At 37.4% G+C, this 22,652-nt stretch overlaps 1 protein-coding gene across 2 annotated transcripts in view; it reads left to right on the top strand.

The window, feature by feature from the left end:
* Positions 1-1,735: 1,735 nt before the first annotated feature.
* The window catches only part of LOC589972 (xaa-Pro aminopeptidase 1), a 39,836-nt gene continuing 18,919 nt past the window's right edge, over positions 1,736-22,652 (top strand). For both annotated transcript variants that reach the window (XM_030995054.1, XM_030995055.1), the window contains exons 1-6: positions 1,736-1,953; positions 16,954-17,081; positions 18,141-18,251; positions 19,613-19,676; positions 19,886-19,990; positions 20,880-20,999. In XM_030995054.1, coding sequence (XP_030850914.1) covers positions 1,917-1,953; positions 16,954-17,081; positions 18,141-18,251; positions 19,613-19,676; positions 19,886-19,990; positions 20,880-20,999 — 565 coding nt within the window. In that variant the 5' untranslated portion in view covers positions 1,736-1,916. The remainder of the gene's footprint in view (positions 1,954-16,953; positions 17,082-18,140; positions 18,252-19,612; positions 19,677-19,885; positions 19,991-20,879; positions 21,000-22,652) is intronic.

Raw genomic sequence — 22,652 nt, 5'->3', positions numbered from 1 at the left:
AATTATTACGTATTGCTTTGATAAGTTGGACAGATGTTAGAAGGCTAATATGGGTTATATGATAACGCTACCGGTCAACGAAGATAAACATACGGGTCTTAAATGAATAATATAGTGTCTGCCATTACCAAAAGATAAAACGAAAAAAGCTATAGAATGCAATGAATAAATAGTGATAAAATAATTTGCCTGTGTGTGAGACATTACCTAGTATTTCCTGGAACATGAAAAACAACTCGGTATCATTTAGGTATGATGTAACCTGAAGTAACATCATAAACATACATAAATAAATTAATTTGACTGCGAAACTTTACCCACTGAATACTGAATTATCTTATTCCCACAGGCTTAAAGGGATCGTTTAACAATGTTAAATCTGAAATACACGGTCCTACATGTTACGAGTGTCTGTGATAATTATGGTGTAATATTGAAGCCCTAAAAAAAATCGCACTTCAAAATGATCAAGAAGTGCCTCAAAAAAGTAAAAATCTTTGAGTGACCGGTTTTACCATACTCGTTTTCCCCAATAGACTGTAGTGTTGTGAAAACCGATCGGCGAACGGTTTTCAAAATTTGTAATTCCAATCATAAATATCTTGATAATCAGACAGGCGATCGGGTTGTAAAAGTCATGGAGTTGCTGACTGACCTAAAGGTTAATAATTATCATTGCAGCATGAGCTAAATCAAGTATTATTTCTAAAGGATCTAAGACAAAGTTACCGGATCCCTTTAAGGACTACCCGGATCCCGTAGGCAACGGATTATTGCAAAATTTAAGAGACTACATTAGTAATGATAACAGTAAACGAGGATTTGGAGGTAGAACAATAATACACCAAAAAGGTTCAAAGGCAGATAACCCCACCCTTCTTTCTTTTTTTGCGCCCAACCTCTTTATTTATTCTATTGTTTTTTAATAACTTTTGCGAAATAAAATTTGATACTGTTTTCCTCCGCATGCTTCGTTTCATTTGTATACTTATATATTCTTTTTAAATCTACCTTTGTAAAGGACCACGTTGACACCCAATTTGTGTAATGAATGAGCAATGTTTTCAAGATATGTGAAACATATAAATAATGAATAAATGAATAAGAAAAATATGTCTCCCTTTTCAAATCTGGTAAATATCGCCTTTTACTTGGACATCTGACCACTGTCCTTTCTAATGAGTGCCCTCCCGCTCTTTATACATGTATAAATGTCCGTTTCCTTGCTAATAAGTGCCCCTTTACATTTTCATTAATGCACCCTTTTCACGGTAAATTCATGCACTAGACGCAGACGGCTGACACTATAACTTTATAGGAACTATGTCACAGTTGCAGGCCAAAAAATGAAAGGGTTAAATTCCAACGGCATTTGAAAGACAATACTAATTTAGAACTTCTTTCAAAACAAAAGGGCTTTAGTAAAATGTCTTTTTGTGGGAAAATAATGACCGTTCTTCGTCAAATGGAATTTAGCGAGCGTGCTCGTTTAATTAAATAGACTTGTATGTACCATTTACAGCTCATTGTATGTATGTTATTACCAATGAAAATAGAAGCAAGTCAGTCACTCAAAATGTCTGATAGTGAAGTCTAGAAAGTAAACGGGTTTCCTTACATAATTTGAATACTATAGGAATACTAATGGCATACGTGACATTCATGTTTTCATAATTCCTGCGAAGTTGTACAGGTTGGCTGCAAAAGGGGTTCACTAACTCAGTTCAACTCAGTCGGCGTAGACACGACTCACGATTAATCGGATTGCCCGATTGACCTAGTCAGAAGGCTAACAAGCCACCAACTCGTGTTGTAAGTGCGCAAGGTGCAAAATCCAATATTAGACAACGGATTCGGTACGTATTGCTCGTCTGTTGCCATTATTGGATCCTCCCTCTCGAAGTCCAGTAACAAAAATGAAGTCGCTCCTCTTATCCATATGCTGTATTCTGGGTAAGTTTTCATGAGACGTTTTATTCAGAGATGTTGCGTTTAGGGCAGTAATTGCCGATCATGTATGCAGTGTGATATAGTCTCAAAGAGGAACAATTCAAAATCTTGAGATTTTTTAAATAAATATTAAACATATAATATTTCACTGCATGGGCTTCGACAGCTCGCGACTAATTGGAGCCACATAATTGTGAAAATATATACGAATATATTTCACACACATATATCTACAAACTACAAAATATATATATTTATCCTTTCAAGGCAAAAAATAGAGAAAAAATTGTGTTCTTTATAGAGAGGTTTTTCCTTCTATTATGTGAGTACTGTAGCAGGTTTGACGGTGGTGCTTCGTCAAGTGTTCTTACTACTTCTCGATATCGATGAATATCTCTCACCGGTGTCTCCCTTCCCTACGAACAGCATAAACGACAAAATGGTTAACCTGACGTTCAGAGTTCAGACAAAAGAATTATGATATCCTTCCTGCAGAGCTCAAACATTTTCATTAATGCGTGTTCAAGTTTATGTGTTGGGTTCTGTTGTTGTTGTGAAGCTTGACTGCTTGAGCGCTTCATAGAGGAGAGCAATATGACGAATCACGACGGATATGGATAAGTCATCATAAAAGGCGGGAAATCCTTTAGTTTTGAGGGGCACTTGATTAGCAGCTCTACGTGCCAGGATTTATCAACGCCTATTAATGATTTCCTGAAGAACACGACACCTTTGTTTCACTTATGCATTATGAGAAAACGTACTTACGATAATATAATTATCGTACCAGTGATGGGACATCAAACACTGTTTGTTTGATCGTAATCAGAGTAATGTCTCATATATCTATATACCGCATTCTCATATTTATTTTCAATAGTCCTGTTTACTAACTTCTTCAAATGCTATGCATACTTTTAAACAAAGGTTGTTCTTAACAACCTGAAAGCTTGTCCGATGCTTGCCCATCAACAAGTAATGGACGCAGAATGGATTCTAAGAATTGTATTCATTCATTAATAACAGGTTATTGGAATTACGTTGTGCTTAACAACAATATTATAAACAGAATGTATACATTCTGAGAGTTTTTTCAAAGGTTTTGCGAGATTTCTGTGTATGGAGAATTATGGATAATGTATTCCCCCTTGCATTATTACATTTGTTGGATTAAATGTTGATATTTTGTCCACGTTCTTGTAACCTACTACGGAGTTTTCGGCTCTCCTTTCCAGCAAGTGTAAAAGGTTATAACCTTCCACCTCATATTCGCTGAAAGCAAATTGTTTGCAAAGGTGTTACGGACATGTGGGCTTTACATATTCTTGAAAACAAAAAACTAAGTACAATTTTTTCCTCACAGTCAATGCCCTAGGCTTTAAACTTTTAGTCCCTATGAGCTATAAGTCGTGACGTTACTGTGGTCATATACACTTGATCAAAGGCTGAAAAAAGGGATGGAGGAAATGGGGTGCCTGGGACTCCTTTAGCGTCTGGTCAGATCAAATATCATAGGCAGCTCTGCGGTTTCACTGTTAGTACATGGATATTGTTTTTAAAACCTAGAAATTGAGTAATAATGTTATGCAGAGGATTTGAAGATTATGATTGCCCGAACTACCCCACACCTAGCAGACAGTCACGACCACGCTGAGGGTTACGTCCAGGGCTTAAATTAAATTTTTGTCCACGGGGGATCTTCCAAAAAAAATAACCCCCGTGAACCTTCTCACGGGGGCTCTTTTAGTGCTGACGGGGGCTCTTATTTTAATACAAATTTCTTTGGATGAAACTCCTAAATTCCTTGGTATTTTATCATTATCATTTATTTAAGTCGGCATTCTCCCTCTTAGAAATTTACTTGTTACATAGCTTTATAATTTTATCTCCGTGATCAGTGGCGGATCAAGGGGGGAGGGGGTCCACCCCGCCCCCCACCCCCCTTGGGAAAAAAGAAGGGGGGAAAAAGGGGGAAATTTCTTCTTTCTTTTTTTTGAAAAAAGAAGTGTTCCTTTCCCACTTGTATCACAGAGAAATAACAGTTTAAGTTAAGTCTAACGTTAACGTTAAATTGTTATTAAAATGTAGAGTACAGCCCTTGGCCTTAGGCCTAATTTAGGTCGTAACTGTTACTGTTTGAAAATCTAAAGTAACATTAGACGGTTTTCATGGTTAGACCAGGTAATTGAGAACATAAAAATTTTACCCGTCACTGAGACCAGGTCAATCAATCTTCTAGATCCATTATTAGGGTCTAACGTTAGTAGATATAAGGTAGATGCAGGCGCGGATCCAGCGGGGGTGAGCGGGCCTTGCCCCCCCCCCCCTCCCTTCCCCAAAAGAGAGAGAGAGAGAGAGAGAGAGAGAGAGAGAGAGAGAGAGAAGGAAAAGAGGGAAAGGGAAAGAGGAGAGAAAGGGAAAGAAAGAAGAGGAAGAAGAAAAGAAAAGGGGGAAGAAGGAGATCGGGGGGGGGCGAAAGGGCCTTGCCTCCCAGGCTGATGCCTCCCCCCAATAAAACAAAATAAGAGAGAAGGAAGGAAGGAAATGGAAAGAAAAAGGAAAAGAGGAGATAAAGGGAAGGAAAATTGAGGAAGAAGTAAAGAAAAGAAGGGGGATATCATGCAGTTGCAATTTTCCCGCCAACAAGTTGCGGATGGGGGTGGGGAAAAAGGCCTTTGCCTCCCCCGCCCCCGCTAAAAAAAAAAAGAGAGAGAAGGAAGGAAAAGGAAAAAAGGAGAGCTAAATGGGACCAAAAAAGAAGAAGAAGAAAAAAAAGGGTGAAAAGAATTTCCATGCGGTGTTCGAGTAGAATTCTGTGAGATGATGATATACTTTCTCGTAGCTTGATGTGACGAAGTGTCTATATCCAGATATCTGTTGATAGTATTATAAAATATAGAAGCCTGATATGACCTTCTGCTCGTAACCGACATGTCACCGCATTAAAATTAAATTGCAAATATTGTTCAACAACACGATGGTGGATGGAACTTTCTAATATTCGAAGATATATGACCCTCAGACCATATTGTTTCATTATTTTTTATTCAATCAATCAACGTCAAAGAATTGATTTATCATCGCACTTCAATTTATTATTTCACCTTTTAATGTACTTTCATTCTTATGCATCACGAAAGAACACTGAATTGGATTCTTCAGTGTTTGTTTTGATTAATTTCCTCCAGCGGGGGTGAGCGGGCTTTGCCCCCCCCCCCCCCTCTCCCTTCCCCAAAAGAGAGAGAGAGAGAGAGAGAGAGAGAGAGAAGGAAAAGAGGGAAAGGGAAAGAGGAGAGAAAGGGAAAGAAAGAAGAGGAAGAAGAAAAGAAAAGGGGGAAGAAGGAGATCGGGGGGGGGGCGAAAGGGCCTTGCCTCCCAGGCTGATGCCTCCCCCCAATAAAACAAAATAAGAGAGAAGGAAGGAAGGAAATGGAAAGAAAAAGGAAAAGAGGAGATAAAGGGAAGGAAAATTGAGGAAGAAGTAAAGAAAAGAAGGGGGATATCATGCAGTTGCAATTTTCCCGCCAACAAGTTGCGGATGGGGGTGGGGCAAAAGGCCTTTGCCTCCCCCGCCCCCGCTAAAAAAAAAAAGAGAGAGAAGGAAGGAAAAGGAAAAAAGGAGAGCTAAATGGGACCAAAAAAGAAGAAGAAGAAAAAAAAGGGTGAAAAGAATTTCCATGCGGTGTTCGAGTAGAATTCTGTGAGATGATGATATACTTTCTCGTAGCTTGATGTGACGAAGTGTCTATATCCAGATATCTGTTGATAGTATTATAAAATATAGAAGCCTGATATGACCTTCTGCTCGTAACCGACATGTCACCGCATTAAAATTAAATTGCAAATATTGTTCAACAACACGATGGTGGATGGAACTTTCTAATATTCGAAGATATATGACCCTCAGACCATATTGTTTCATTATTTTTTATTCAATCAATCAACGTCAAAGAATTGATTTATCATCGCACTTCAATTTATTATTTCACCTTTTAATGTACTTTCATTCTTATGCATCACGAAAGAACACTGAATTGGATTCTTCAGTGTTTGTTTTGATTAATTTCCTCCAGCGGGGGTGAGCGGGCTTTGCCCCCCCCCCCTCTCCCTTCCCCAAAAGAGAGAGAGAGAGAGAGAGAGAGAGAGAGAGAGAGAAGGAAAAGAGGGAAAGGGAAAGAGGAGAGAAAGGGAAAGAAAGAAGAGGAAGAAGAAAAGAAAAGGGGGAAGAAGGAGATCGGGGGGGGGCGAAAGGGCCTTGCCTCCCAGGCTGATGCCTCCCCCCAATAAAACAAAATAAGAGAGAAGGAAGGAAGGAAATGGAAAGAAAAAGGAAAAGAGGAGATAAAGGGAAGGAAAATTGAGGAAGAAGTAAAGAAAAGAAGGGGGATATCATGCAGTTGCAATTTTCCCGCCAACAAGTTGCGGATGGGGGTGGGGCAAAAGGCCTTTGCCTCCCCCGCCCCCGCTAAAAAAAAAAAAGAAAGAGAAGGAAGGAAAAGGAAAAAAGGAGAGCTAAATGGGACCAAAAGAGAAGAAGAAGAAAAAAAAGGGTGAAAAGAATTTCCATGCGGTGTTCGAGTAGAATTCTGTGAGATGATGATATACTTTCTCGTAGCTTGATGTGACGAAGTGTCTATATCCAGATATCTGTTGATAGTATTATAAAATATAGAAGCCTGATATGACCTTCTACTCGTAACCGACATGTCACCGCATTAAAATTAAATTGCAAATATTGTTCAACAACACGATGGTGGATGGAACTTTCTAATATTCGAAGATATAATGACCCTCAGACCATATTGTTTCATTATTTTTTATTCAATCAATCAACGTCAAAGAATTGATTTATCATCGCACTTCAATTTATTATTTCACCTTTTAATGTACTTTCATTCTTATGCATCACGAAAGAACACTGAATTGGATTCTTCAGTGTTTGTTTTGATTAATTTCCTCCCCTTTCCTTCTCCCTGTTTAATACTGATAACATTTTCAATTTTTCTTAATCAAGGCAAAATATTTTTTTCATATTTTCTTTATGCAAGACAGGAGAGAGAGAGAGAGAGAGAGAGAGAGAGAGAGAATATGTTAAGTGAGAATTATAGAGTACAATTATGAATTGCATCCTTTTCAATATTATTCCATTCGCTGAGAATCTTTATTTTATAATTCCACGGGGGCGATTTTTAATTTTGCAATCGCCCCCGTGGACAACATGATGGGGGCGATTATGGAGCTCACGGGGGCGAATCGCCCATCGCCCCCGTGTATTTTGAGCGCTGATTACGTCCCGTACATTGTGAAGTATTATAGAGTTGTATAATTGAGTAGAACCGAGAATATAAACTGACGTAGACATGGTGGAATACTAGTTTACCTGGCTCTTTGTCTGACCCAAGCTCTACTAGGAATATCAGTTTGATACAGTTATCTAATCACTAAATCTTAGATGTGGTCGTTATTAAACGTATAAGACGATATGGCTCGGACTTGCCCTCACATGCCCTAACATAGTTCAATTCAATTCAATTCAATTCAAATGTATGGTCCAAACGGAAATTAATTGCGTTTACATGCATTATACATATAGTTCTCTTTCTGTCCCCCTAACTATCTCTCTCTCTCTCTCTCTCTCTCGATCGATCTTACTTATATAATTAAAAATATCTTTCATAATCCATTTGGTCACAAGACATTTTTATTAAATATACGTCATTTCCTCTCTTGCATAAGCTTCGTAAATTAAACCGTTTCATGTTTATTATCGTGTCCTATGTTTACCCACACTTGAAAAAGCAGGAGTAAAGCAGTAATCTGCTCAAGATAATTCATCTTCTTTCATTAAAGGAGATAAGGGGTCATTAAGCTTATTTACGAGTATTCCCATGATTGGAATAACCTTTGAGAGAATTTAAGTAATAAAGTAAGCAAAAGTTCAGAATTCCCTACTAGATGCAATAAACCCATGAGTTAAAGTTTCTTGATAAGATATTGGGTCTGATATAATATATCACAAAATTACATGACGATTGCAGTTGTAACTGAGATAACTATAACGATTTACCCCCTTTACATAATTCTTCTATCAAATCTAGACATATGTCACTTGAAGCCCTCAGAGCTTCACAAATTGTTTAAAAGTACGACACGTACACTGAGCTAACTATTTTTTTTTTTTAGTTAGCTACTATTTTGGACTTATTTCCTGATAGGCCTTCCTTAACGCTAGCAAACGTATCAAAACGTACATGTATGTGTTCATAAATAAAGCATTTCCTTGTGCTTATTGTATTTAAAATTTCATGCATATATCATAATCTTATAATACTTTTGTATTATTAGGTATTAGGTATTAGGTATTATAAGGTAATTCACTTAAGTTTAATCGAATTGCACTTCGACATTATTTTTCATTTCTCCTTTTATTTTTACTGAACAGCCTCCCTGGCTGTTTTTCACGTTCTAAAGATGTACATATAGATTTCCATCAGGCCAGGAAGTAAACTTTTTTCCTGTCATTTTCTCTCCCATGAAAAATGTGCATTAATTATCATACACTGGATTTAAATCTTTGTAGAGTATAACCGCCAACAATTCCTAGCTTGGAGGAATAATTCCGATTGTCTTGACCTGCAAATTAATGCCAACACTACTTTCGGTGCTTTTCTTGCATTCGTTTTCTACACTGTGCCTCGAACTCGCAACATGTTTAATTCTGGAGTGGGAGGCTTGACAGTACCCTCAAACTCTCTCAATAACTGCTACTGGCAGGTGGGGGTGGGGGGGGGGGGGGGGGGGGTAAGGGGAGTGAGACAGTTCACGGTTCACTTTGTTAGGCAGTTGTTACTCAGACGTTGCGATACTGACAGGTAGGCTCTTAAACGCTGTGAATCATTAATTTGTCCATGGTTGCCATGAAGGCGCGTAAGTCGGCCGGAAATGTAGCAAACAGTGAACAGGTAAAAACAAAGAAAGAGGTGCCAGTGTGACAGAGTGTGTACTCCAGATTAAAGAAAGAAGGTTGAGTTATGGTATTCTTAAAGCTAAAAAGTTACTGTGTGCTCTCTCTCCTTATTTCAATGTCTTTTAGAAGTCTTTAAATATCATAGCAGAACTGTCTCTTGACTGAATGATTGCTCTTACTAGAATATGATGAGAAGCAGTTGAAAATCTTGGACCAAACTTTCATGCCACATGTGTGTCTAGTCCTAAACACCCATTTCTGTTTATTTATGTCTGCTCTGCAACTTAATCAACTTCTTTTCATTTGGTTGATTCCAAATTCTTGTAGTATAAAACAACCATTATGAACCATGCAATCAAACTTTCCCAATGTTTCCAGACATTGAATTTCTTTGACAATCTTATCTTTAAAAATGCAGAGCGAGATATAGATAATTATTTTGATCCTTATATATATGAAAGAAATAAAGAAACAAAGAGAAAGAGAGAAAAAAGAGAAAGAGAGAGAAAAAACAGAGAGGTATATCATACACGTTTTATATAAGGTAAATATTTGAAAGGAATTTTAACATGGTAAAATGGTAAAGAGATGAAAATGATGAAAGAATATATTACGATAGAGAAATGAGAGTATAGATATGTACAGACAGGCAGGCGACAAAGTTACAAATAGACAGGCAAAGTCAATCATAAAGAGAGGAGCTTAGGAAATAATAACGATAACTAAAGAGGAAGGAAGAGGGAGATACAGACAGACAGGCGACATATAATTATTTCTTCAAAAAGTTAACCCAGATAGAAAGGCAGGTGGAAATAAAATCATTTATATGAACAAACATGCAGGTAAACTATATCAATGTGGGCAAATTACAAAACAGACGACAGATACATGTTCGCAAACACGTATGCATGCGGGGAATATAGTCATGTCTATACGGCCATTGAAAATTGTAATGCCCTGGTGTAAGTATATGTTTTGCACACAAACAAAAAGATACACTGGGGTGCTTTTTGTTGTTTCGAACAATAATTTCATTAATGCAACACCTCTGTAGTTCCATCGGCAGGGCTCTTCCCTTTAATCGTATAAAGTTGTTTCCATAGCTCTTGCCCTTCAATCGGTTTCCGCGATGGATTTAAAAGATGTCGAAAAACAAAGAGATCACCTCTCCTGATAATTCGACCCGCTTGTATTCTTACACTCTGATATGTATCAACCCATTTCAATACTAGATATAATTTATCTTATCAAAAATTCAGACAATGAATGCAAATATCGGCTGGAAGTGGAAAGTCAAGATCATACTCAATACCCCCTCTTTCCCAGTTGGAGAGAGAAAAAATAAAATATAGAAATGGAACTATGACTATAAGTATAACTCAATTTAAACGTTTATTCATGGTAATGTTAACCAGCTCCAGTATAATAATATTAGGATTTTCGGCTTTAGAATTCCAGAGAAAGAGAGAGAGAGAGGGGGAGGGGGTGAGAGGGGGGGGGGTGAAATCATCCTATCTATCTTATAGATTGCATATATACATATATTAAAATGATACAACAAATACAAAAATAATTATATAATTGTCCGTATTACGATAAACTTACTTTCTACATTATTTCACTTCCTTTAATAACTGTCACGAACGTAATGGCGATGACAGGAACGTTATTCAACTTTTTACAGGCCATTTGTAATAAATATTACAAACTGCAGTGTCCATTCTTTTGACCAATTGACCCCCTTCTTGTTTCTTATGTTCAGTTCATTTAACTTCCTGTAACAATCATGAACTTCACGCTTATGTCACTGAACCATTAGAGGCCACCATGTCCATAAAGGATGAAATGATATGAATCTATGTCAAGCTGAATTTACATAAAAAGACCAACTGACCTCAGTTTTGTCTATTTTTTTAAACAATTTTATTGAACCTATTAGAGGCCAGAATATCCTGAAATAGAGAAACAGATGCAGCTTCTTGTAAAGCTTATTTAATAAATCGATAAAAATCTGTCTGTGTCCTTAAACTTCCTAACGTCGCGGTGATGGAAGAAAAGTTAATGAACCCTTTAGAGGCTGAAACATCCATAACGGGGCATATATAAAGAAGAACAAAAATTAACGTTGTTCACTATTTCGGCCAAAAGACTTTTGCCTTGTTCCTTTAACTTCGATTACCTGTCACAAACTTTATGGTGATGAAGGATACGTAATTGAACCTTTTCGAGGCCACAAGAAACGTTATTGAACCTTTTCGCGACTGCATTACTCGTACCATACGAATGACCCTATCGTATCGCTTAGCTAATTTAAACTAGTGATATGTAGCCATAAATGTCTAACAGTATCTCGGGGTATCGGAGGAATGATCATAACTGTCATTTGTAATCATATAATTTGTTGTCATGTGTTTAACCTATCGACGACGTGACATTTATGTTTAATTAGTATTATTAATTTGTTTGCTGTTCTTTATCATTGCAATTTGGTTCTGGTCCTTAATTTTGCTTCAATGACGTAATCATGCGTGTACCATGTCGTACCACAAACATGGTAATGAGAATCGCAAGCTTATAATTTGAAGGAAGTTTGTGAGCGAAAATTATGTACCACGCACGCGTAATTATAAACCAATAAATATGAACAATTGCAGCGTTTTGAATATCCATATTAGCAGGGGCGAATTGGCCATTATGAGATCCAATGGATTTTGTTCACACGGCTGCTCGGTAATGCTGTGACGGTATAGGTCAAGATATGGCATTGGGTCGTTTGATCAACAAAGGAGAACAGAGAACAGCACATCTATTAAGAGAACTCGAGTATTTAATTATATACATGATATACCTCTGTTGTGTTTCGATGGTGTCCCTTACATGATATAGCCAGGTCTCTGAAAAACACGTCAATCATATTTTCATGATAAATGAGGTCTGAGTTAAGTAAACAATTACAACAGCGCTCACAGATGTTTTCAATTTATATACATGTCTCATAAACATTGTGTGCGTGGGTGTGTGTTATGTTTGAGAGTGGGGGTATTGTGTTCGATAACTGTGCCAGGTCAAACGCAATAGGGGAGCAAAAAGGCGCTTTAATGATCGGCTGACACCAGATAATAAGGGAGTTTACAGATACAATCTGCGCATGGGCAGATAAAGGTCATTTGTACCAAAATGGTAAAACCCACAGAGGTAAATACTGGATATGCGCTCATGAAAGTTATGTAACATTATTCATTTATTCACCACGGTACATTCTATGATACGCAGGTGGAAGTAATATTTTCAAGAGGTCAAACAAAAGGTATTCATGAAGCACATCTAGGACTTTGGCAGTTCTTATTCTAAGATGCTCAAAGTGGAAATTCTCCATGTGTAAAAGATCTGTGGATATTTCGGGTCATTTGTACCATGTGCTATCTGTAAACTCCCTTATTGCAGCGGGTAATCCGTAAGAACCCACTCAGGTAGTGTATCAGGTGAGCTATGGTGACCTTGCGGGTAACCATCTTTAACACAAGAGAAACGGTTGAAGAGACACCTCTCATCCAAAGATTGTTTTTTCTTGTCAAAACTGCGCTAGAGCTTTTGCATTTTTATTAATGATCGGACACTATAGTCACAAGAAATCATGCCACTAACGACCCGAGGAATATATATTATCAATACCCTATCGCCTGATACAAAGGCACACATCAATATGACAACTGTATTATAAATCTTATAATTCTTTTGTTCAACCAAATAGTAATAAACACAACAAAATCGTAGGCCTAGACATTCGACACATTTACAATCTTTCATATTTTCCGCAGACGTCAACTCAGCAAGAAGTAAGGTATCACTTGTTTGCATTTTGATAGATTGGGTGATACAAATGCTAAGCATGGTTATCAAGATTCTAACAAATATAAATATGTGCCAAGTATTGAAGTACAAGTGGACTACAAACATCATTAAATAAAACGACGTTTCATGCGTTTTAGATAGGTATACTTGATGTTATTAAACAGCAAAGATCAACTATTAACTTTGCTTGATGGTTTAATGTCAAATCATTGGACACAATAATCAAAGGTAACTTGAGCTTTGTCATAATGGTCTTGTAATCTTTCATTGATATGTTGCCCACTATACACGAGACGGTGCGTGTCGTGTCATGTTTAACAGTTGTATTACACTTCTTTAGATTTAATAATTTACTAAATATCATCAGAAAGAGGGTTTGTGTCCCATTTTTAATTCTATGATAGATCAATCGGTGCAAAGATCACGTATTCATGTGTAAATACAATTCGATAGAACAATTCACTCCTATAATTACAATAAGTGGTGTTGTTGAATCGTGCGGAAGGGTATCAATGAGTTTAGATAGGAACACCCTTCCCCGACTAATCATCCATGTTAAATTGATAACAGGTGGAGACGTGTTGATACGTTTCCGGGAGGGGGGGGGGGGGGGGGTTGAGACAACGCATTAATAGATGGCTTACGCTCGTAGCATGCGATTACTTGTGTTTTTTTTTTTGGGGGGGGGGGGGGGCAGGTGTAAAGAACGTAAACCTGCCCGCCCTTTGGCTGCTATCATGCAATGCCGATCTGGATTTCATATATTTATTTATAACATTGACACAACTTTTTCTATAGGCATAAAAAGGACTAGGCGTGATGGCATTATTGGCTTAGTGGTAGACAAGTTCCCTCGTAACTGGGAAGTTTGGGGCCGAAGTCAATGCGCTGAAGGACATTTTTCCTCAATTTACAAGCCCTTCACATATTGTAGGCTTTGAGGTTGTGGGTCTCTCGGTTGATGTGCATGTGAAGCCTTGTACTCATTTATTGTGCAAAGGGGTTTTGCTTGTTTTTCAGGATTTTAAATAAACACAAACAATACTCATTTTTCGAACACCAACACCGAAGCTCTAACCATGTATCTTTTTAGAAAGTAATGTGTAAAGTAGCATTTTGTTTACTCTTATGATCCCAACAATTCTTAATATACTCAATATATAAAATGAAAATTAAAAGGAATTTTCGTTTCGGTCCCTCATTTGATATATTTTGATGTTTAGAATGCTTGCTTCATGGTCCAACCTTACAGTGGCCACCTTATTCATATTGTGTGGAGGGGCAATGTGGGAGTGAATATAAACCTCGAATGTTTGTCTTAAATGTGACACCTTCAAAGCAAGAGGTGAATTCTAGAGTCCATGACACTAGTATTCACGCAACGCGTTCAACTCATGTTTTTATTTGTGAAATGACGCAATGGCACATGACAGTGACTGAAGTGTAATATACTGTAGCCATTCAAACACGCTGTACAGGGTCATCTTTTATCTGATATAACATGAAGGACTTGACAATTCGTAAACGTGCTTTAATACTGAAAAGAGAACTTATATATTTGGCGACAGGCACGACTTGTCTGGTGTTTTGTTTTAGTGTTGACTAAAAGGGGCGGATACCATATATACAGAATTTTTTCTGTTTATTTTAGGCGATCTCTAAAGATTTAAACTTAGATAGGATAACGCGCACTGATATCATTGCCAGAGTATTCAGGGTATATCCTTCCACCCTGTTTTATTTAACAGTGTTTTAGTTCTCATTAAAACTATTGTTATTTCAGGCGTTGTTCGAGCAAAGAGTTCCGTTGTACGGTTATGTTTGTACTTATTTTATGAATTTACACTTGAAACGTACATTTTCGATTCTAACTCTGTAAACAAATTGTCAAATTTGGCCACTGGCTGCGATGAAAGTTAACTTAAAATTTAAAGACCATATTGAAATATTTTGAAGATATTTCACACGATAGTTTTACTATAATCATCTAGCTATTTTGAAGAAAGTGAACAAAACTTCTGTTTTGTTCTTGTACGATGACTTGTGAACTCATTTTATGAATGTGCTCGTAACAACTACTTGTTTACCACACTCTTCTGTACGCGCTCCGTAGTCATGTTCATACTTAAAAACAATATGTTCATATCTTACGTACATCTAAATCAATATTCATGTACAACTATATTCTTTGTGTGCATAGGCCCAGAGACAATACAGGGCTAGTAATGCTCCTTACATAAATTCCACGTATATTTACATCGCAAAACAACAAAGCAACTGAAATCACTCATCTCAAGATGGCTGAACGCATACATGGCTATATGGGAGCCCAAGTTGTCCCACCCCTCCTTTTTAGCACTCTTATATTGCCATAAACCTCCAATTTACCGATTCGTTAGATATGCCTAATTGCCTATGCTATGCTATTGGGTAAATAACGAGGCAATGTATAGAGTATCCTTTAAGGGGCGGTTCCCTGATTTAAAGGAAATACCTTGATTAATCCCAGATGCCCAAAGTATTGGACTTCACAAAGGCCTTAGCAAATATGGCGGAAAGCTCAACTAAACGCGATCACCTCAAAGTTGACAGAATTCCGAATTGTTTATACGTACGGGGGACCTTTAGAACCAGAATGCTTGCTGTGTCAACTTACTCCAAACATGCCAAAGGGCTTTCTATACTATCCATTTTCGTATATACAGTGCGTCCCAAAAAACCGAAACCGATAATTGTGTAAGGTTTATAATAACTTAATCACAATTCTAATTGATAAATGACACACATTTGTAAAGCTCAGATCCTCCTCTTTCATTTGATGAAACTCATATAATTCATATTTCACGCATGAGTGATTCAAATCAATTTGAAGAGAGGAAACCAAAAAGTCATTTGGCGGACGGTATCTGAATTTCAAAAAGAAAATCCCATTTCTAGAAAGTTTAGTTTCTACCCTTTCATATGACACCTCAATCAGGAAAAATGAGCAAGGAATGACAAAGTTATGTTTGTTTATATTAGTGGTTGCATTTCCATAATTTTATCTAACGAATTCGTTTTTACTGGCTGCCTGCCGTAGTAACAAGCAGAATTGACAAAAGACTTAACTCCGTTTCGTTGACAATCAGCCATGCATGAAGTTTTTCGTCTACGGTTGATTGTCAACGAAACAGAGTTTATATCATCATGACCCACAGAGGACTTGTTGAACCTTTGCCAGTAATATTAAAGCACTTTCGTTGAATTTTTAGATTTTTTGGAAGAAAAAAAAGGGGGGCGGAGGTTATCTTCATAACATTGTAATAACCTGTTTTGTCTCCATATTTTGTCTCCTTTCCCGTCTTCACTGACAAATTGTTCTATTTGTGTTTGTTTCTTCCTTACTCGTTATTACAAACTTAAGTTATGAGTAGCAGATATTTGATTATGGTCGTCTAAGAAGAAGGAGAAGAAGAAAAAAAGAAAAAGAGAAAAGGAAGAAGAAAAAGAAAAAAGAAAAAGAAAAGGACAAGGGCCGTCACAGTTGAGGTGACTTCGGAGCAGGCGTGTACACAGGGGGGCGGGGGAGTTTGGGGGTTAAATCCCCCCGTTGGTATTTTTTTTGTGTAACCCCCCCCCCCCCCCCATCACCCCCTAAAACCCCCTTTTTAATATTAAAAAATAAAAAAATAAAAAATAAATAAAAAATCATTCCCATGGCTGACCTAAAAAGATGACCTTACCCCCCCCCCCCCCCCCCCCCCCCCCCGTCCCCGCTTATTCAGCGTTCGGCTGAGTCGTTGCGATTTTTGTTGGGACCAAAAAAAAGTGTCCTCTTCCACCCCCCCCCCCCCCGCTTATCCAGCGGCTGGCTGAGTCGTTAGCGAAATTTTCGGCCCGATTTATAAATGTTAACCCCCCCCCCCCCCCTTGAAAAAATCCTGCGTACGCGCCTGCTTCGGAGTATGAATGCTTTAGGGCACTATCACTTAGTGGCATATACGTTTTAGGCCTAAGGTATTCTAGATTGGGATTTGCCGGGCAGGGGCGTGTGCCCCTTGGATAGGCTACGCTCCCCCCCCCCCCCTCTCTCTCTCTCTCTGTCTCACTATCTCTCTCCCTCTCTCCCATTATCTCTCTCTCTCTCTCATTATCTCTCTCTCTCTCTCTCTCTCTCTCTCTCCCTCTCTCTCTCATATCCATAGTTCTGTCACCATGCTGGGCAGAACCGATCGCAATGTACGACGTCGATGAGGTTTCTCTCGTCCGTGGCAGAGCCAAATCTCGAGAAAGGCGAGCTGTTGGTGAACGAGACTGTTCTGCTTCACCGCCGGTATGTATCAAAGCAAACACAGAAAAAAATCATTGAAAACTTTTGTTTTCCTTCAATGATTAAGCCCCTATTTTTATCTGTCCATCTGGAAGATCTGCAAGTTGAGAAGAAAAAAAAAACGCCTTCACATAATTCTAGTTGGGGCTTTCTTTTATACATGCAGGGTCCGAATATCTAGGTGCTCGACTTATCCATTTGAGCACATTTTCCAATGAAAATTTACCTTAACAAAATACCCTATATTCGTTTTATGAAGTGCCCCTATTTCTATTATAGTTCAGTATGCATCATTTTACACATGAACCAAATGTTGTGCCATTAGAGAAAGGGCACTTTTCAATTCTGACAAATGTTGGTACTATGCCGCCGTAGTAGTTTTAGGTTACCAAAATGTGGACTTGAACAACACAGACAAACTGAACTGCTCATGAATAAAATGAAACAGAGAAAGGTACTTAGAAAGTGGCATATTAGGCATACTGTGGCATAATCGAAATTCAGAAAAGAATTGTTAGTTAGAATGTTTGGGGTAGTAGTAATACTAATAGTAGAATCAGTCAGGGTAGTAAAAGTAGAAATAATAATAGTAGTACTAAAAGTAAAAGCAACAGTAATGGTAGTAGTAGAGATAGTAATAGTAGTGCTAATATCAATAGTTATAGTAATTGTTATAATAATAGTAATATTAATAATATATTAATACACAAATTATAAGAATGGTATTTATAACATTAATTTTAATAGTAATAACAGTAATAGTAATCTTAGTAGTAATATAGTAGTAATATGAATAGCATCAGCACCAGAAGTATGGTATAATAGTAGCAGCAGCAGCAGCAGTAGTAGTTGCCATCGACGTACAGTAGTATTAGTGTCAGTACTAGTATTAGTCGTCGACTTCCTTTGTTTAGTAAAGGTATTCACAGACTGTACCAGAAGCAGCGGCAGCAATTGTAGTACTACAGGTACTCAACTACTAATAGATAATCATTTTAATTGTTATCCTTTCATTTCTTTTAATATTAAATCATTTTTCGTTTTGATTATGTTCTCCCACAGGATTATCCAGACACTATAGTTGACACCACAGCACAGCTGGCTAAGATCAGAGAATACATGACACAGTATGGCTACGACGCCTACATTGTACCTAGTGAAGACGCCCACGGCGTAAGTATGATGGAATGATCAAAAATCGTGGAGATTTAAACAAATGTTAGCAATTTAATATTCGATCCATGATTTCTCATATTCTACATAGATCTATTCATTTCAATTGTTTAAAGATGGACGGCAAACTTTTTGACAACAAATTGGTGCAACAAGAATTTATTGTCGAAGAATTTCGGATATATCGCGATGTCAGATCGAAATGCGCTGTAACTGACGAAAGAGTCTTTAAAAAAGAGACCTAAATTCGCGCACGAGAGTTTACAGCTGATTTATGAAAATATTGATCCATCAAAATATAAGTTAGTTGCAGAATTTTGAAGCCAATTATCAACCAATCAATTGTTGTCAATTTTTACTTACAATTTTAATGACATTTTCTCTCGATATGAAAATCCTAGACCTTTGTCAATATTTTTTGTTGTTGAGCGGATGCAAATAATTTGCGGATCTTTTGTCAATATTTTCAAGATTCCACACCCAATGTCAAAGAAAAATGATATCTTCATCCGGGTTATTTAGGTTCCTCTTTTAATTGATGGTATCAGATTATCAAAATCTTACCGACTTTTGTGAGATATGGAAATGTGTATTAACTTTATAGGTCGAATAGTTCGACCATGAATTATGGTCACACTACCATATATCACCTATGATTAAAGGCTATTGATTGATTGATTCGAATGTATTAGATTTCATATCAATCGTTTGTACAATGAGGAACATTGTTGACAAAGTAAGTTCGAAATCATGAAATTGTTTATGTAGGATCCCGAGAATAAATATAACGTAACAATGAAAATGATCCAATCAGTTTTGTGGGGTTGGAGATTTGACTTTAAGTATAGACGTTGTTACAATGATTTTATGAATATTTGAAGTACACATCACGCGTTCATCGAGCCAGTAAGCTTGGACGTATCAGAGCGGGATAGGTCAGGTACTAGGTTCATTCTTTCATTTCTGTTATCTGATCAAATAAATCTTGTATGACAATCCATATACAAAAAAGGAGAAATAGAGATTTAGGCCCACAGAGACCTTTCGCATATAAAAGATTTGCAACTCATTTATGGTTGTAAAGGACGTTGTTTGGTATTCTGGAGTTGGTTAACATCTTATTCGTTTGTATGTAAGAGCAGCTCATCTCGAAAGATTATATTATATTCCTTCCAAGTCGCTTGTCAGAATGGCTGGTTTCTAGCAAGATTTTGTGCAATTGTATATGATTTAAAACCCAAACTTACAACATTTTTTTTTCTTTAATTGAATGTCATGACCAGAGGTTTAATACAATCTAATTTTGTTTAGATTTTTCCGGAAAATGAAACTAACAAATATAATCATCTTTCTCCCTCCAGAGTGAGTACATCGCTGCACCTGACGCAAGACGTCCCTATATCAGTGGCTTCTCAGGATCGGCAGGTAAGAAACCATACTCTAATCCCCCCCCCCCCCCCTTCTGCTTAAACTAGTTAATATGTTTAATATGTTTTTTGTTGTCGAATCCGGTTACCAGCGTGTAGTCTTCAACATTCAGAGTACATTTCTTAAACTAGTAAACTATTCGATACATGTTTTCCCGCCAATACCAGAATATCAGTACCTCCACCCATGCTCTTTTCTTATTCTAGGTCTGGCTGTGGTTACCAGCACGCTGGCTGCTGTGTGGACTGACGGACGCTATTTCATCCAAGCTGAACGGGAGATGATCTGTGACTGGATGCTCATGAAGAGCGGTAAGGCAAATTGAGAGCCCTTTAATGATTCCTTCCTCTTTTCCTATTGCAAGCCCCTTCTCGTCTGTTCTTCTCGTCCCATCTTATAAGATTCGAACCAATGTTTTAAATGTTAAAACTTTGCGTTTTCAGTCTTGATTAGCTCTATTACAACCCTTTCCACATTGGTGTAAATTAATCTTGGACTGGAAACAATTAAATAATCTTGAAGCCTTTTCAATAACTATTTCGTAATAAAAAAAAACGTGGCACAGGGATATTATTTGAGTAGCATATAAAGTAGACTTCCGGTCATGAAATTTAATGTGAGAAAACAAATTGTGAGAAAGGTAAATTATCTGTATAATATTATATGGAAACATAAGTTATGTCCTTGCTGAGGTATTTTTCAAATCATCAAGATTTTGAAAAATCGACCAAATATAGTTGGAACACACATCTATAGCCAACGGCATTTGAAGAACAATCCCTTTCTAATTTTATACAATAAAAATGAGACAGCTTACAAAACATTTTTTCTTTCACTTTTAACCAGAACTCATCCTTTTCCCTGTTTACTTGTTTTATGAACTTACTGTGCTCTTGAATTAGTATTTATGTTACTCTTACTCTCACTTTCACATACTACTCTGCCCCTTACCCTCCCCCCTCTCTCTCTATCTCTCTCTCTCTCTCTCTCTCTATCTCATATCTCTCTCGCACTCTCTCACCCTTTCCCACTCTCTCTCACCCTCTCTCCTCTCATCCTAACACCCTCCGCCCCAACCCTGCTTCTCCTCTGTCTCTCTCCTTCTTTCTCTCTCTCTTTTTCTCTCTTTCTCTCTCTGTATCTCTCTTTCATTGCATAACTCTCCTTCTCCCACTCTCCCCTGTCCTTCTTCGATATCAGGCGAGGTAGGAGTTCCCAGCACAACTGAATGGCTGATTAGTGACAGCATCGATGCTACCATGGGGGCCGACTTACCCGAAGGAGCTATGATTGGCTACGACCCGAGACTCATGTCCATAAGTAAGTAACTGAAATAGTCCTCCGTCTAGACTTTGGACACAACTCGTCTTCTTATCCCCTTCCAAACATCATGGACTTAGCGGAAAAGCGAACCTAACAAATGATAAGATATTAACAAATGAAATACAACTACGACCCCCTCCCCACCTCCCCGAATCAGGTCAGCATAATTATATGTGGAAAAAGTACGAACCTATACACAATTTAGAATAGCGAGCAAATTGAATTATAGTAAATGTTTTAATTGTTAAAGTTTTATTCAGAATCTTTCAGAATCCTTTCATTGTTTTATCCTCCCTAATGTGTTTTACCAAAGACTCGGAACACACATGAAAAAATATCCCATGTACTGTATATATTTTTTTAAGGTATACACCTGGGCACTTTTTAGTCTTACCCCAAAATGGGAAAAACAATGATTATCCTCGAAGTTTCTAATCAATCACGAGGTTCATAAACTCTCAAACTAAAACACGAAATTGTTTTGTTGTTACATGAATTAACGCTCTAGTAGCCTATCCTGTAAAACAATTTGAAGTTGACAACACTGAAATAGTTTTTATTATATTCCAATCTTGCTCTACGAATCGTCAAAAGTAAATCACGTGATGAAAGATAGTTCGCCCATTATTGATGGGAGAAGCAAAAAGTTCGTTACACTGTGTAGATAGTACTACTATCTACACAGTGCAACGCACTTTCACTGAAGAAAGAGGTACTATCTACACAGGGCAACGCACTTTCACTGAAGATTATCCAAAAGCACACTAAAACATGCGTAATTAAGCGCGCATTACCAATGAGCTCAATTAAAGCAAACACATGCGCGCATCGTACCCTCAAGGGGTTGGGTTAAACTTTTAACTTTTTTGGTGTAGTTTGGGCCTGGTGTCTTTCATGTAGATGCATACACGTCCTTTTCTTTTTGTAGTTAAATTGTTTTAGATGTATGTGGAATATAAAGCAAATAATCACCTTTTGGTTTCAGGCGATGGCAAACTATCACTTCCTCGTCGATCAGAATGTATACGCTATCTTTCCTCATCTTCGCTTCGGAAAGATAGCTACATCCAGATCGCCTCGGAAGTGTTATTTTATCCCATCACCTTCAGCAACGGTAGTTATTTGCTTACTATACAACTATGGGGAAATGCGATTACTCTTGACACGATAATCTATCACAAAGTGCATTTTGTACTAAAAACCTTGCTTTTTACACAATCTTTTGCGTGCTATGTAGTTTGAGAGAAATTGATGAAGGTTTTGCTTGTAGAAACATTTTAGGCTTAAAGGTAGTAACGTTCACATTTGAAACGATAATCTATCACATAATATAACTTTGAACCCTTCTTTCTCGTGGGAGGTTTCTTTCGTTTTCATAAGATATCTTGTAGCCTACAAAGTTTGAAATTAATTGTTGTGTGCTTTCACTCAAGGGGCCCTGTTTACAAACTTTTGCTTCTGTTGGGCTCCTAACCTGTATTACTTTGTATACAATTATATTTTATGTGGGATTTTTAAATGGTTGAATAAATAAAATGAAGGGAAATAAACTTCTTGCATTAGTTTTTGAGAACGATAATCCATGATATTCATTTTGAGTCCTCTCTTAAAGATGGAAAATATTATTTCCTTCATTATTATAGATTATTT

This window comes from Strongylocentrotus purpuratus, unplaced genomic scaffold (assembly GCF_000002235.5).
Source record: "Strongylocentrotus purpuratus isolate Spur 01 unplaced genomic scaffold, Spur_5.0 spur5_scaffold_21, whole genome shotgun sequence".
Taxonomy (NCBI): domain Eukaryota; kingdom Metazoa; phylum Echinodermata; class Echinoidea; order Camarodonta; family Strongylocentrotidae; genus Strongylocentrotus; species Strongylocentrotus purpuratus.
Note: the sequence above shows the minus strand (reverse complement) of the source record. Positions and strands in the feature narration are given on the sequence as shown.